The sequence below is a fragment of the Tachyglossus aculeatus genome, chromosome 6 (assembly GCF_015852505.1).
Source record: "Tachyglossus aculeatus isolate mTacAcu1 chromosome 6, mTacAcu1.pri, whole genome shotgun sequence".
Lineage (NCBI taxonomy): Eukaryota > Metazoa > Chordata > Mammalia > Monotremata > Tachyglossidae > Tachyglossus > Tachyglossus aculeatus.
Window position 1 is genome coordinate 36,367,027 of NC_052071.1, and position 12,156 is coordinate 36,379,182.

Consider the following 12,156-nt stretch of genomic DNA (forward strand, 5'->3'; position numbering starts at 1 on the left):
GGGGATTAAGACTGTGAGCCCCGCATGGGACAACCTGATCACCATGTAACCTCCCCAGCGCTTAGAACAGTGCTTTGCACAAAGTAAGTGCTTAATAAATGCCATCATCATTATTATTATTATTGTAACCTCCCCAGCGCTTAGAACAGTACTTTGTACACAGTAAGCGCTTAATAAATGCCATTATTATTATTATTATTATTATTCTGCAGCTGCTATCTCCCTGGTGGCATGTATTCTCCCAAGTGTTTAGTACAGTGTTATGCCACTCCGTGGCTCAGTGGAAAGAGCCCGGGCTTTGGAGTCAGAGGTCACGGGTTCAAACCCCGGCCCCGCCAACTGTCAGCTGTGTGACTTTGGGCGAGTCACTTAACTTCTCTGTGCCTCAGTTCCCTCATCTGTAAAATGGGGATTAAGACTGTGAGCCCCGCATGGGACAACCTGATCACCATGTAACCTCCCCAGCGCTTAGAACAGTGCTTTGCACATAGTAAGCGCTTAATAAATGCCATCATCATCATCACTAGTAAGCGCTCAGTAAATACCTTTGTCGATGAGAGGAGCAGGGATGTCCTGGCCCCATTTGGCTGTTTGGGGTCATTCTTCCCAAGGCCAATGTGAGGGAGGTGGGTCATTCCCAGACTAACACCACACCAGCTTTCCGAACTTCCCACCCGCCCTCCGAATCCTACTTAGACTGTGATCCCCACGGGGGACACGGACTGGGTCCAACCTGATTATCTGGTATCTACCGCAGCGCTTAGAGCAGTGCTTGACACAGAATAAGCACTAAACAAATACCAAAATAAAAATAATTACTACCCCGGTCCGTTTCTGAAGGTCGTGGAAGCGCTCATCATCTTTTCATCCCCACTGACCAGTTCTCAGCAGTCTCTCTGGATTTCCTAAGGGTTCCAGTGTTGGCCTTGTGATCGAGGAGGAAGGGAAGGGATAATAACAATAATAATAATAACGATTATTATTTTTATTAGTACTATTGTGGTATTTTTTAAGCACTTACTGTGTGCCAGGCACTGTACTAAGCCCTGGGGTGGACTTCGCCACTTATCCGCTCTGTGACTTCGGGCAAGTCACTTAATAATAATAATGATGGCATTTGTTAAGCGCTTACTATGTGCAAAGCATTCGTTCATTCATTCCATCGTATTTATTGAGCGCTTACTGTGTGCAGAGCACTGTACTAAGCGCTTGGGAAGTCCAAGTTGGCAACATACCTACCCAACAGCGGGCTCACAGCCTAGAAGGGGGAGACAGACAACAAAACATATTAACAAAATGAAATAAATAGAATAAATATGTACAAGTAAAATAAATAAATTCATTCCATAATATTTATTGAGCGCTTACTGTGTGCAGAGCACCGTACTAAGCGCTTGGGAAGTCAAAGTTGGCAACATATAGACACGGTCCCTACTGTTCTAAGCGCTGGGGGGAATACAAGGTAATCAGGTTGTCCCACGTGGGGCTCACAGTCTTCATCCCCATTTTACAGATGAGGGAACTGAGGCGCAGAGAAGTTAAGTGACTTGCCCACGGTCACACAGCAGACACGTGATGGAGCCGGGATTAGAACCCATGACCTCTGACTCCCAAGCCCGGGCTCTTTCCACCGAGCCACGCTGTTTCTCTGAGCCTCAATTTCTTAACTTCTTAATTTAATTTATCTGGGCCTCAGTTATTTCACCTGTAAAATGGGGATTAAGACTGTGAGCCCCATGTGGGACAACCTGATTACCTTGTATCTACCCCAGCTCTTAGAACAGTGCTTGGCACATAGTAAGCGCTCAGCAGATATCATTATTATTATTACAAGCAAATCAGGTTGCAAGTCCCCGCCCACATGGGGCTCACAGTTTTGATCCTAATTTGGGATTGAGGGAACTGAGACACAGGGAAGTGAAATGACTTGCCCAGGGTCACACAGCAGTCAAATGGCATTACCTCCCTGATTGCAAGTACTCTCCAAAGCGCTTAGTATAGTGTTCTGCCCTTAGTGAGCACTCAATAAATACCACTGGTTAGAACCCAGGGTCCTTCTGAATCCCAGGCCCATGCTCTATCCACTAGACCCCGCTGTCTTTCTATGGGATGGGGAGAGAACATCCCAGCAGAGAACCAGTGAAGAAGCAGCATGGCTTGGTGGAAAGAGCCCGGGCTTTGGAGTCCGAGGCCATGGCTTCAAATCCCTGCTCCGCCAATTGTCAGCTGTGTGACTTTGCCAAGTCACATAACTTCTCTGTGCTTCAGTTCCTCGTCTGTAAAATGGGGATTAAGACTGTGGGCCTCCCGTGGGACAACCTGATCACCTTGTAACTTCCCCAGCGCTTAGAACAGTGCTTTGCACATAGTAAGTGCTTAACAAATGCCATCATTATTATTATTATTATTATTATTCTTATTAGAACAACCACGTAACTCCCCTCCCTCTCCTGGCCCAGTTGGAGCCCCAGAGGCCATTTGCTTGCCAATAGCCATCCAGTGCCTCTCCCGGAAGGAAAGGGATCCAATCCCGCTGGGTCCCAGGGCCAGGCTACGCCTCTAGACCGTAGACCATCCGCTCACTGTGAGCAGAGAACCTGTCTGCCAACTCCATTGTACTCTCCCAAGTGCTTAGCACCATGCTGTTGCTGTCTTTTAGACTGTGAGCCCACTATTGGGTAGGGACTGTCTCTATATGTTGCCAACTTGTACTTCCCAAGCGCTCAGTCCAGTGCTCTGCACACAGTAAGTGCTCAATAAATACGATTGATGATGATGATGATGATAAGTGGTCAATAAATTTATTCCTTCATTCATTCAATCGTATTTATTGAGCGCTTACCGTGTGCAGAGCACTGGGGAAGTAGAAGTTGGCAACATATAGAGACGGTCCTGCCATTGCTAGGCCCAACTAAGTGACAAGCCCAAGACCACTGTTAAGCTGGGGAAGAACCCCAAGGCTCTCCGTCTTCGGACCGCATTAATCCTCGGTGTCTCTTCCTCTCTTCCCCTTTCCCCCCTCCGTCTCCGCCACCCCCCGTTTCCCTTCTTCCCCGCCCGTGTCCCTCCCCGTCGTCCTTTGCTTTCTTCAGGTCCAGAGGTCCCGGGCGGGAGATGGAGCTCCATCGGATCCGGAAGCGCTGCTAACCCCTTGTCCCCTTTCCCTCCCCCTCCCCCCCCGCCCTCCCCCTCCGGTTCCCCGAAAGATGGCCAACGCCAGCGAGCCCGAGGAGGTCAGCGGCTCCCTCTCCCAGTCCGCCGCCGCCGCGTCCACCTACATCAAGCTGGTGCTGCTGGGCCTCATCATCTGCGTCAGCCTGGCCGGGAACCTGGTGCTGTCGCTGCTCGTCCTCAAGGACAGGACCCTGCACAAAGCCCCGTACTATTTCCTGCTGGACCTGTGCCTGGCCGACGTCATCCGCTCGGCCGTCTGCTTCCCCTTCGTCCTGGTGTCCATCCGCCACGGCTCGGCCTGGACCTACAGCGTCCTGAGCTGCAAGATCGTGGCCTTCATGGCGGTCCTGTTCTGCTTCCACGCGGCCTTCATGCTGTTCTGCATCAGCGTCACCCGCTACATGGCCATCGCCCACCACCGCTTCTACTCCAAGCGGATGACCTTCTGGACGTGCGTGGCCATCATCTGCATGGTGTGGACCCTGTCGGTGGCCATGGCCTTCCCCCCGGTCTTCGACGTGGGCACCTACAAGTTCATCAGCAACGAGGACCAGTGCATCTTCGAGCACCGCTACTTCAAGGCCAACGACACGCTGGGCTTCATGCTCATGCTGGCCGTCCTCATCGCCGCCACCCACATCGTCTACGTCAAGCTCCTCCTCTTCGAGTACCGGCACCGCAAGATGAAGCCCGTCCAGATGGTGCCGGCCATCAGCCAGAACTGGACGTTCCACGGGCCGGGGGCCACGGGGCAGGCGGCGGCCAACTGGATCGCCGGCTTCGGCCGGGGCCCCATGCCCCCGACCCTGCTGGGCATCCGGCAGAACGCCCACACGACCAACCGGCGGCTCCTGGGCATGGACGAGTTCAAGAGCGAGAAGAGGCTCGGCCGCATGTTCTACATGATCACTCTCCTCTTCTTGGTCCTCTGGTCGCCTTACATCGTGGCCTGCTACTGGCGAGTCTTTGTCAAGGCTTGCGGCGTGCCTCAACACTACCTGTCCACCGCCGTGTGGATGAGCTTTGCTCAGGCCGGGGTCAACCCCGTGGTGTGTTTCCTGCTGAACAAAGAGCTGAAGAAGTGTTTGAGGACTCACCTCCCCTGCTGGGGGGCCGGGGGCGCCCAGGTGCCCAGGGAACCTTACTGCGTCATGTGAAGACCCCGAGAGGGGGATGGCGGGGGTGGGAGCGGGGCGGGATGGGGAGGGATGGGGGGCCGGTCGGGGCAGGGGGTGGGCCGGGAAGCGGGACTGGGGCGGGAGGGGGGAGCGGGGAAGGGGCGAGGCGAGGTCCAGGAACCGGGTGGAGGAACGGCGGTGGTCCCACAGACCCGGCGGCCCCATCCCACGTCCCAGGGCCGGGGTGGGGGGAAGGCCTTGCCGACTCCTTTTTCCTTTTGCTACGACCCACAGATGCCAAACACACACACAGACGTCGGATCTCCACCCCGCCCCGGTGGGGGGGGACGGAGGCGGATGGGGGATTTGAGGGAGTCTCCCCCCCGCCCCGTCCTTCCGCCTTTTTTAAAAACGAAAACGGGTTTTCTATTAATAACGACCGCGGAGGGTTTTTATTTATTTATTTAACTCTCTATTTATTTATTTCTCCGTCTGTTGGGTGCGGAGAGAATCTGTCATGTAAAATATATCCGTTGCTCTTTTTCTGCTCCCCTGCCCCTCCCTGATTTCGGCAGGTCTCCCCGGCAACCTGCCGCCAGCGGGGTCAGGGGAAGAAGGGCAACTCCGAGGGGCCGGGGGAGAGGGACGGGGGAGGAAGAGGAGGCAGGAGGGCCGCGCGACGACGGGTTTTATGATTCAACATGACTGTGTTTTGTACGGTGTCTTATTGTGCAAACTGTGTACCGCTCCCCTCGGCCCCACCCACGGGGTGTGCTTCCGCCAGCGTGGAAAACGGGCCGTGGGAGCCGAGTGGCAGTGGAGGGCTGATGAGGATAGGGGAAGCGGGGCCATTTTCCAGCCGCGCGGCCTAGCGTGTGTGGATTGGCGGGCGAGACGGGCTGTCTGGATGGGATGAGCTGCCGCGGGGCCGATTTGTACTCTCCCAAGCGCTTAGTACAGTGCTCTGCGCACGGTCGGCGCTCAATAAATACGATTGAGTGAATGAACGAGGAGGAGAAGGCCCTTCCTCTCACAGCAGTGAGATGTAGAGAGTCCGGGCAGGGGGACGAAGCTGGGCCTGAGGTGGTGGGTGAAGGGAATGGGGCTGGGAGACGCCCATTTCCCCTTCTAGACCGCTGTTGGGTAGGGACCGTCTCTATATGTTGCCAACCTGGACTTCCCAAGCGCTTAGTACAGTGCTATGCACACGGTAAGCGCTCAATAAATACGATTGAATGGGTGGATGAATGACGGATGGGAAGGGCGGAAGTCAGAGATGCGACGATGGGCCTGGTCCTCTGGGATGGGGACTGTGCGCCCACTCTTCTAGACTGTGAGCCCACTGTTGGGTAGGGACCATCTCTAGATGTTGCCAACTTGGACTTCCCAAGCGCTTAATACAGTGCTCTGCACACGGTAAGCGCTCAATAAATACGATTGAATGAATGAATGAATGATGGATGGGAATGGCAGAAGTCAGAGATGCAACGCTGGGCCTGGTCCTCTGGGATGGGGACTGTGAGCCCACTTTTCTAGACTGTGAGCCCGCTGTTGGGTAGGGACCGTCTCTATATGTTGCCAACTTGGACTTCCTAAGCGCTTAGTACGGTGCTCTGCACACAATAAGCGCTCAATAAATGCAATTGAATGGATGAATGAATGATGGATGGGAAGGGCGGAAGTCAGAGATGGGACGCTGGGCCTGGTCCTCTGGGATGGGGACTGTGAGCCCACTTTTCTAGACTGTGAGCCCACTGTTGGGTAGGGACCATCTTCATATGTTGCCAACTTGGACTTCCCAAGCGCTTAGTACGGTGCTCCGCACACGGTAAGCGCTCAATAAATACGACTGAATGGATGGTTGAATGATGGATGGGAAGGGCGGAAGTCAGAGTTGCCACGCTGGGCCTGGTCCTCTGGGATGGTGACTGTGAGCCCACTGTTGGGTAGGGACCGTCTCCATATGTTGCCAACTTGGACTTCCCTAGCGCTTAGTACAGTGCTCTGCACACAGTAAGCGCTCAATAAATATGAATGAATGAATGAATGGGGGAATGAAGGCCTGTGGAGTTCAGGCCAGTCCAGGGAATGGCTCGTTTATTTGCCGCCCAAATCCCACCTGTCGGGCCCAACTTTTCCCGAGGGACCGGCCAGAGAGCAGAGAGCAAGGAAGGGGGAGCGGCCAACTTTAATTCTGTTCAGGATTGGGGCAAAATGGAGGCGAGCAAGTGTTTGTTGGGGGGGGGAGGGGGCGCCTTAATCCAGTGCGGTGCGGCGGCACTTCCGGGTGACGGGGTTGCTGATTGGGCGGATGAGCCGTGATTGACTTGTCCGGGAGCCTGTCAGTGGCGGGAGCCCGGGCGCCTGTAAGCCCCGCCTCCGTCTCCCCGGCAACAGCCAATCAGGGGCTTCAAGGGCTACGTCATCGCCTCACAATGCGATCAGGAAGCTGAGGAGCAGGCCCGGCCTGTTTTAGAAAACGCTGTGCGCGCCATTACGAGCGGGGGTGGCTCCTCCTGAGGGGAGGATCGAGGGTCGGGCCCCATTGGGGGCACAATCCAGCTTGGGCAGCCTTAGCCAGAGACAGGACAGAAATCATGGGGTCTGCCAGCCTCCCCCCTCTCACCAGAGCCTGTGTGGCATCGATGAAGAAGGGGGAGGAAATCAGGCCTCAGAGGAACCTGATCTTTCATAGCCAGGAAAAGCCCGTTTTTCCAGTTTCCTTTTAAACCATCATTAGATTTAGTGAACTGTGGGCTCAGCTTCGGGATTGGGCCCAGAGTTTGCTTCCCACCTTGGGCAGGGCACCCGAGAGGGGAGTGAGGCTGGGTTGGCATCATGGGGCCCGGGACCCCTCGACCCAATGATGATGATACCATTATTATTATTATTATTATTATGATAATGGCATTTATTAAGCGCTTATTATGTGCAGAGCACTGTTCTAAGCGCTGGGGAGGTTACAAAGTGATCAGGTTGTCCCCCCGGGGGCTCACAGTCTTAATCCTCATTTTCCAAATGAGGTAACTGAGGCACAGAGAAGTGAAGTGACTTGCCCAAAGTCACACAGCTGACAATTGGCGGATCCGGGATTTGAACCCGTGACCTCTGACTCCAAAGCCCGGGCACTTTCCACTGAGCCACGCTGCTTCTCCAACCCAGCCTGCCGCTAATTACAACCCTGCCAGAGCCCCCTTTGCGATCTCAAAATGGTGTTGGGTAGGGACCGTCTCTAGATGTTGCCAACTTGTACTTCCCAAGTGCTCAGTACAGTGCCCTGCACATAGTAAGCGCTCAATAAATACGATTGATTGATTGTTGGGAGGGTGAGCCAGCGTCCAATTTGGGGATCGGATCCGGATCTCTAGCGGGTTTCCGGAGTCAGGGATCGGCCCAAGGGGGCAGTTCCGCCCGACGGGGAGAGAACGGGCCAATAATAATGGCATTTGTTAAGCACTGACTACGTGCGAAGCACTGTTCTAAGTGCTGGGGGAGATACAAGGTGATCAGGTTGTCCCACGTGGGGCTCGCAGTCTTAATCCCCATTTTACAGATGAGGTAACAGGCTCAGAGATGTTAAGTGACTTGCCCAAGGTCACACGGCAGATGTGGCAGAGCCAGGATTAGAACCCATGACCTCGGACTGCCAAGCCCGGGCTGTTTCCACTCAATCAGTGGTATTTAATAATAATAATGATGGCATTTGTTAAGCGCTTACTATGTACAAAGCACCGTTCTAAGCGCTGGGAGGATACAAGATGATCAAGTTGTCCCACGTAGGGCTCACAGTCTTAATCCCCATTTTACAGATGAGGTAACTGAGGCTCAGAGAAGTTAAGTGATTTGCCCAAGTTCACACAGCAGACGTGTGGCAGAGCTGGGATTTGAACCCATGACCTCTGACTCCAAAGCCCGTGCTTTTTCCACTGAGCCACGCTGCTTCTCTGTTTATTGAGTGCTTACTGTGTGCAGAGCACTGAACTTGTGCTTGGGAGAGGGCAATACACTGGAACTAGTAGACATGTTCCCCAGTCCTCTGCCAAGCCCCTGGGGAGCGATGTAAGCCTTTTAGACTGTGAGCCCACTGTTGGGCAGGGACTGTCTCTATATGTTGCCAATTTGTACTTCCCCAGCGCTTAGTACAGTGCTCTGCACACAGTAAGCGCTCAATAAATACGATTGATGATGATGATGTAAGATTGGTCCTCGGGACTGGCCCGTGACTTGGACGATTGGGCCGTGCCGGAGGCCTGTGCCTCCGTGCCGGTAGAAAACCCGCTGGGCTCTGTGCTGGATCCCTGAAGCCTGACTCAGGATCCCTCTGAAATTTCCAGCCCCATTTGCCTGTATCCTCCCCAACGCTTAGTACAGTGCCTGGCGCATAGTAAGCGCTGAACACATGCCATTATTATGATTGTTTCTCTTTTCAGGATGATTAACCAGCAGTGAGTGGGTGGAGACTGGCTGGGTTTGACTCCTTGCCTCAAGAAGGAACTCTGCCCTGCCTTCTCTTCGTCCATTCCATCTGCATCCCCCCTCTGCCAATGCCAAGCCTTTGGCCCTGTCGCATCCCATCAGTCTCCGAGAGCCCTGGGGACCGCGGTGACTGCTGTGTGGGAAAAGGACAGGCTGAGGGAATGGGGGTTGACAGATCCCACTGAGGGCCAGTATTCCCTGGGGTCCAGCTCAGAGAGTTCATGATCGGGGTAATTAAGAACTTCTCATCTTTGGTGAACAGCAGGAGCTGCGAGAACATCCCGTCTGTGTTCCCCATCCCTCCCCACCATAAGAGTATTTCTATCAAGTCCGCTTCACCTTGACCAAATATCAGGGTTGTGCTCAAAAGGGCCCAGGAGGTAGAAGGGGCTAGAGATGGGTGGCCGTCACCACTTCTCAGCACATTTCCAGCTCAGAGACTACGGTGTCTCTTGGCTAATCACCCAGTCAGAGCCCGCAAGACGCCAGGAGCCCTCTATTCCGATCCCTGTCTTCAAGCAGTTTTTTTTAATCTAAACTGTCAGAGGGACCAGAACCTATCCTCTCAAAATCTTAATGGAAGGAGAACCTTCCCAAACTGGTTTCATTATTCCACAGCTAACAGAAAGTACTCCTTAGGGTCTAATCTAAATCCTTTTTGCTACAAGTGAAACCCATTTCAAAAATTATCCTTAGTGGCAAGAAACGCTACGGACACTGCCCCCTTTTAATAGCTCATCACACTCTCAGCTGGCCCGTATTTCTGCTCCCCAGTCTCTTCCCCTCCCGTTTTCTTCCTTTCTCCCCATCCCACTGCACTTCCCTGACTCTGGTTTCCACATGATACCTGCCCTCCAGAGAGAAGAAATTTCAGCCAAGTGCTTTGCTTCATTTGGAGGATCTCCTTGAAGTTAGCTGCTTCCCTTCTTTGGCCTCCTGCAGTCCAGAGTGACCAGGCCCATTTTGGTCTCATTCCAGCAAACTTTCGGAGTCTTACAACTTTTCATCCACTCTGTCCAAGTAGCTAACTCCAGGGTCAGGCATGATGGGGTGCTCTCAGACCTAAAGTTCAAACGTCGGCATGGGGAATCCCGGCCTTTCGGGGTAACCATCCCCACTTGCCCAGAGAAAGGGGTTGGGTGTTCGAGACCCCGTCCCAAAGGGTAACTCCTTTTCAGGAGGCTGGGGAGAGTTATTTTATACTGAGGGAGGTCTCTGAGTTGGGATTTTCTTGTCAGAACCCCCAAAATCACATTTCCTACAGGGGTCCCACAACTTCCAGCCCTTCTTGGGCCCTTGTGCCGATTTGATTCTGGAATCTGCTGCTGTACCGTGTGGAAAAACTATTACTACAAGCGGGACCCTCCAAGGCGAGGAAGAGACTGGTCCCCTTTTTCTCTTTCCGTACCAAGGAGTGATGAAAGCTGCTCCTCCCCTGTAACAAATCCCACCGCCAGCAGAAGTATGTGTGTAGGATGGAAGAAGAGATCACTTTATGATGGTTTTTGACCTGAACATGGAACAGAGAGAAAAAGGAAGGGATAAGGGAAAAGGGATAAAAGCGAAGGAAATGAGGTTAAAAGAGATGAGGAGGGAAAGTGTGAAGCTTGTGTCTCCCCACTCAAAATTTCCATCTGCTCTTCTGGGCCCTCTCCCTTCTGGGCCACCAGTTTATTGGCACTTAGTACCCCACCTGCTCCGAAACCTCTCCCTGGTCACCTGTTAGACAGAGGGGACGTGGAAAAGACTGGGGAAAACAGGATGAGTCCAGAAATGGCAACAGCTGGAAATTCCAGGATGGGACTTGACAGAAGGATGGAAGAGGGAGGAAGGGGGTGGGCATGCAGGGGGGGTGGTTGTGAGTAATACATGGATTCCTGAAGGACGGACTGGGGATTCCAGCGCTTAAAACAGTGCATTGCACATAGTAAGCGCTTAATAAATGCCATCATTATTATTCTGGCCGCACCCACCCTCCCATCAGCATGACTGGACCGCGGTGTTAGTTGGGAAGGTGATTATTTGTCCGTTCGCTCCTCCCCACTCCTACAAGACCATTTTCCCCAAGGACTCTTGGGCCGGGGATTTGGGTGTGTTTTCCTCCGTTTCTTTTTCTAAATGCCTGGATGAACCATTGTTTTTGTAAAATGAAAAACGGAAACGAATACAGTGTTAGGTGTGTTTCTTTCTGGGCATCTACACACTTGTAGGGGAGTACCTAAGCATGTACAAAGGTGTATTGGGAGGAGGGGGTGTACATGTGTGATGAGAGAGTGTACTTGTGTGGGTATACCTGAATTCACTCGGAGAAACTCTTCATGCCTTTAACTGGTATTTCTATTTCCTACTTCTCATTTACTAGGCTGACGTGGGGAAGGGAAGGAAAAGAAAAAAACTCATTGGCTACCTTTCTTAAGAAGGCCAGGCTAGGAGTTAGGTTGACATATACCTTATCTGATCAATACAGTTTATTGAGTGCCTACAGTTTGCAGACCACTGACTGTCCTAAGCGCTTGGAGATAGTACAAGCGATGGCAAACCAATTGTCCTTGTCCCCAAGTAACTTATGATCTACGGGGGGGGGACAGGGCCCTAAAATAAATTACAGGTAGGAGGATATAACCGAGCATAAAGATCTGTATATAAGCATTACAGCGTGGGGGCGAGGGCAGTACCCGAGTGGTTAGGCGATGCGAAAGTGTTAGGGGGCAGGGATTGTCTCTATTTGTTGCTCAATTGTACTTTCCAAGCGCTTAGTACAGTGCTCCGTCCACAGTAAGCGCTCAATAAATATGACAATGAATGAATGAAGCATCAGTTAGGGGGATACTCGGTGGAGAAATGGGAGGTCAACCAGGAAAAGTCTTCTTGGGCAGATACCCGGTGGGTGGGAATGATGACCGCTCGCTGTGGGCAGGGAATGTTTCTACCAACTACTGTTATTTTGTATTCTCCCAAGTGCTTCGTACAGAGCTCTGCACACAATGAGCTCTCAATAAATACAATTGATTGATGGAGAATGGAGGCCTCCCGATGCCCAATGGGTTGGGCTGGAATGGCAGGGAAAGAGTGGGAAGAGCCCGGGCTTCGGAGTCAGAGGTCATGGGTTCAAATTCCGGCTCCGCCAATTGTCAGCTGTGTGACTTTGGGCAAGTCACAACTTCTCTGGGACTCAGTTCCCTCATCTGTAAAATGGGGGTGAAGACTGTGAGCCCCCCCCCCACCCCCCGTGGGACAACCTGATCACCCTGTAACCTCCCCAGCGCTTAGAACAGTGCATTGCACATAGTAAGTGCTTAATACATGCCATCATCATCATCATCAGGGAGAAAAAGCGTGGCTCAGTGGAAAGAGCCCGGCTTTGGAGTCAGAGGTCATGGGTTCAAAT

The 12,156-nt window shown here is 52.7% G+C and overlaps 1 protein-coding gene across 1 annotated transcript; it reads left to right on the plus strand.

The window, feature by feature from the left end:
* The first annotated feature begins 3,206 nt into the window (after positions 1-3,206).
* Positions 3,207-4,332, plus strand: GPR173 (G protein-coupled receptor 173). The gene has a single exon (XM_038748266.1). It carries the CDS (start codon positions 3,207-3,209, stop codon positions 4,329-4,331), a length of 1,125 nt encoding a protein of 374 aa, XP_038604194.1. The 3' UTR covers position 4,332.
* The last annotated feature ends 7,824 nt before the right edge of the window (positions 4,333-12,156 follow it).

Excerpts from the sequence above, each read along its gene's own strand:
- GPR173 (XM_038748266.1), top strand. The coding sequence starts at position 3,207 with ATGGCCAACGCCAGCGAGCCCGAGGAGGTCAGCGGCTCCCTCTCCCAG.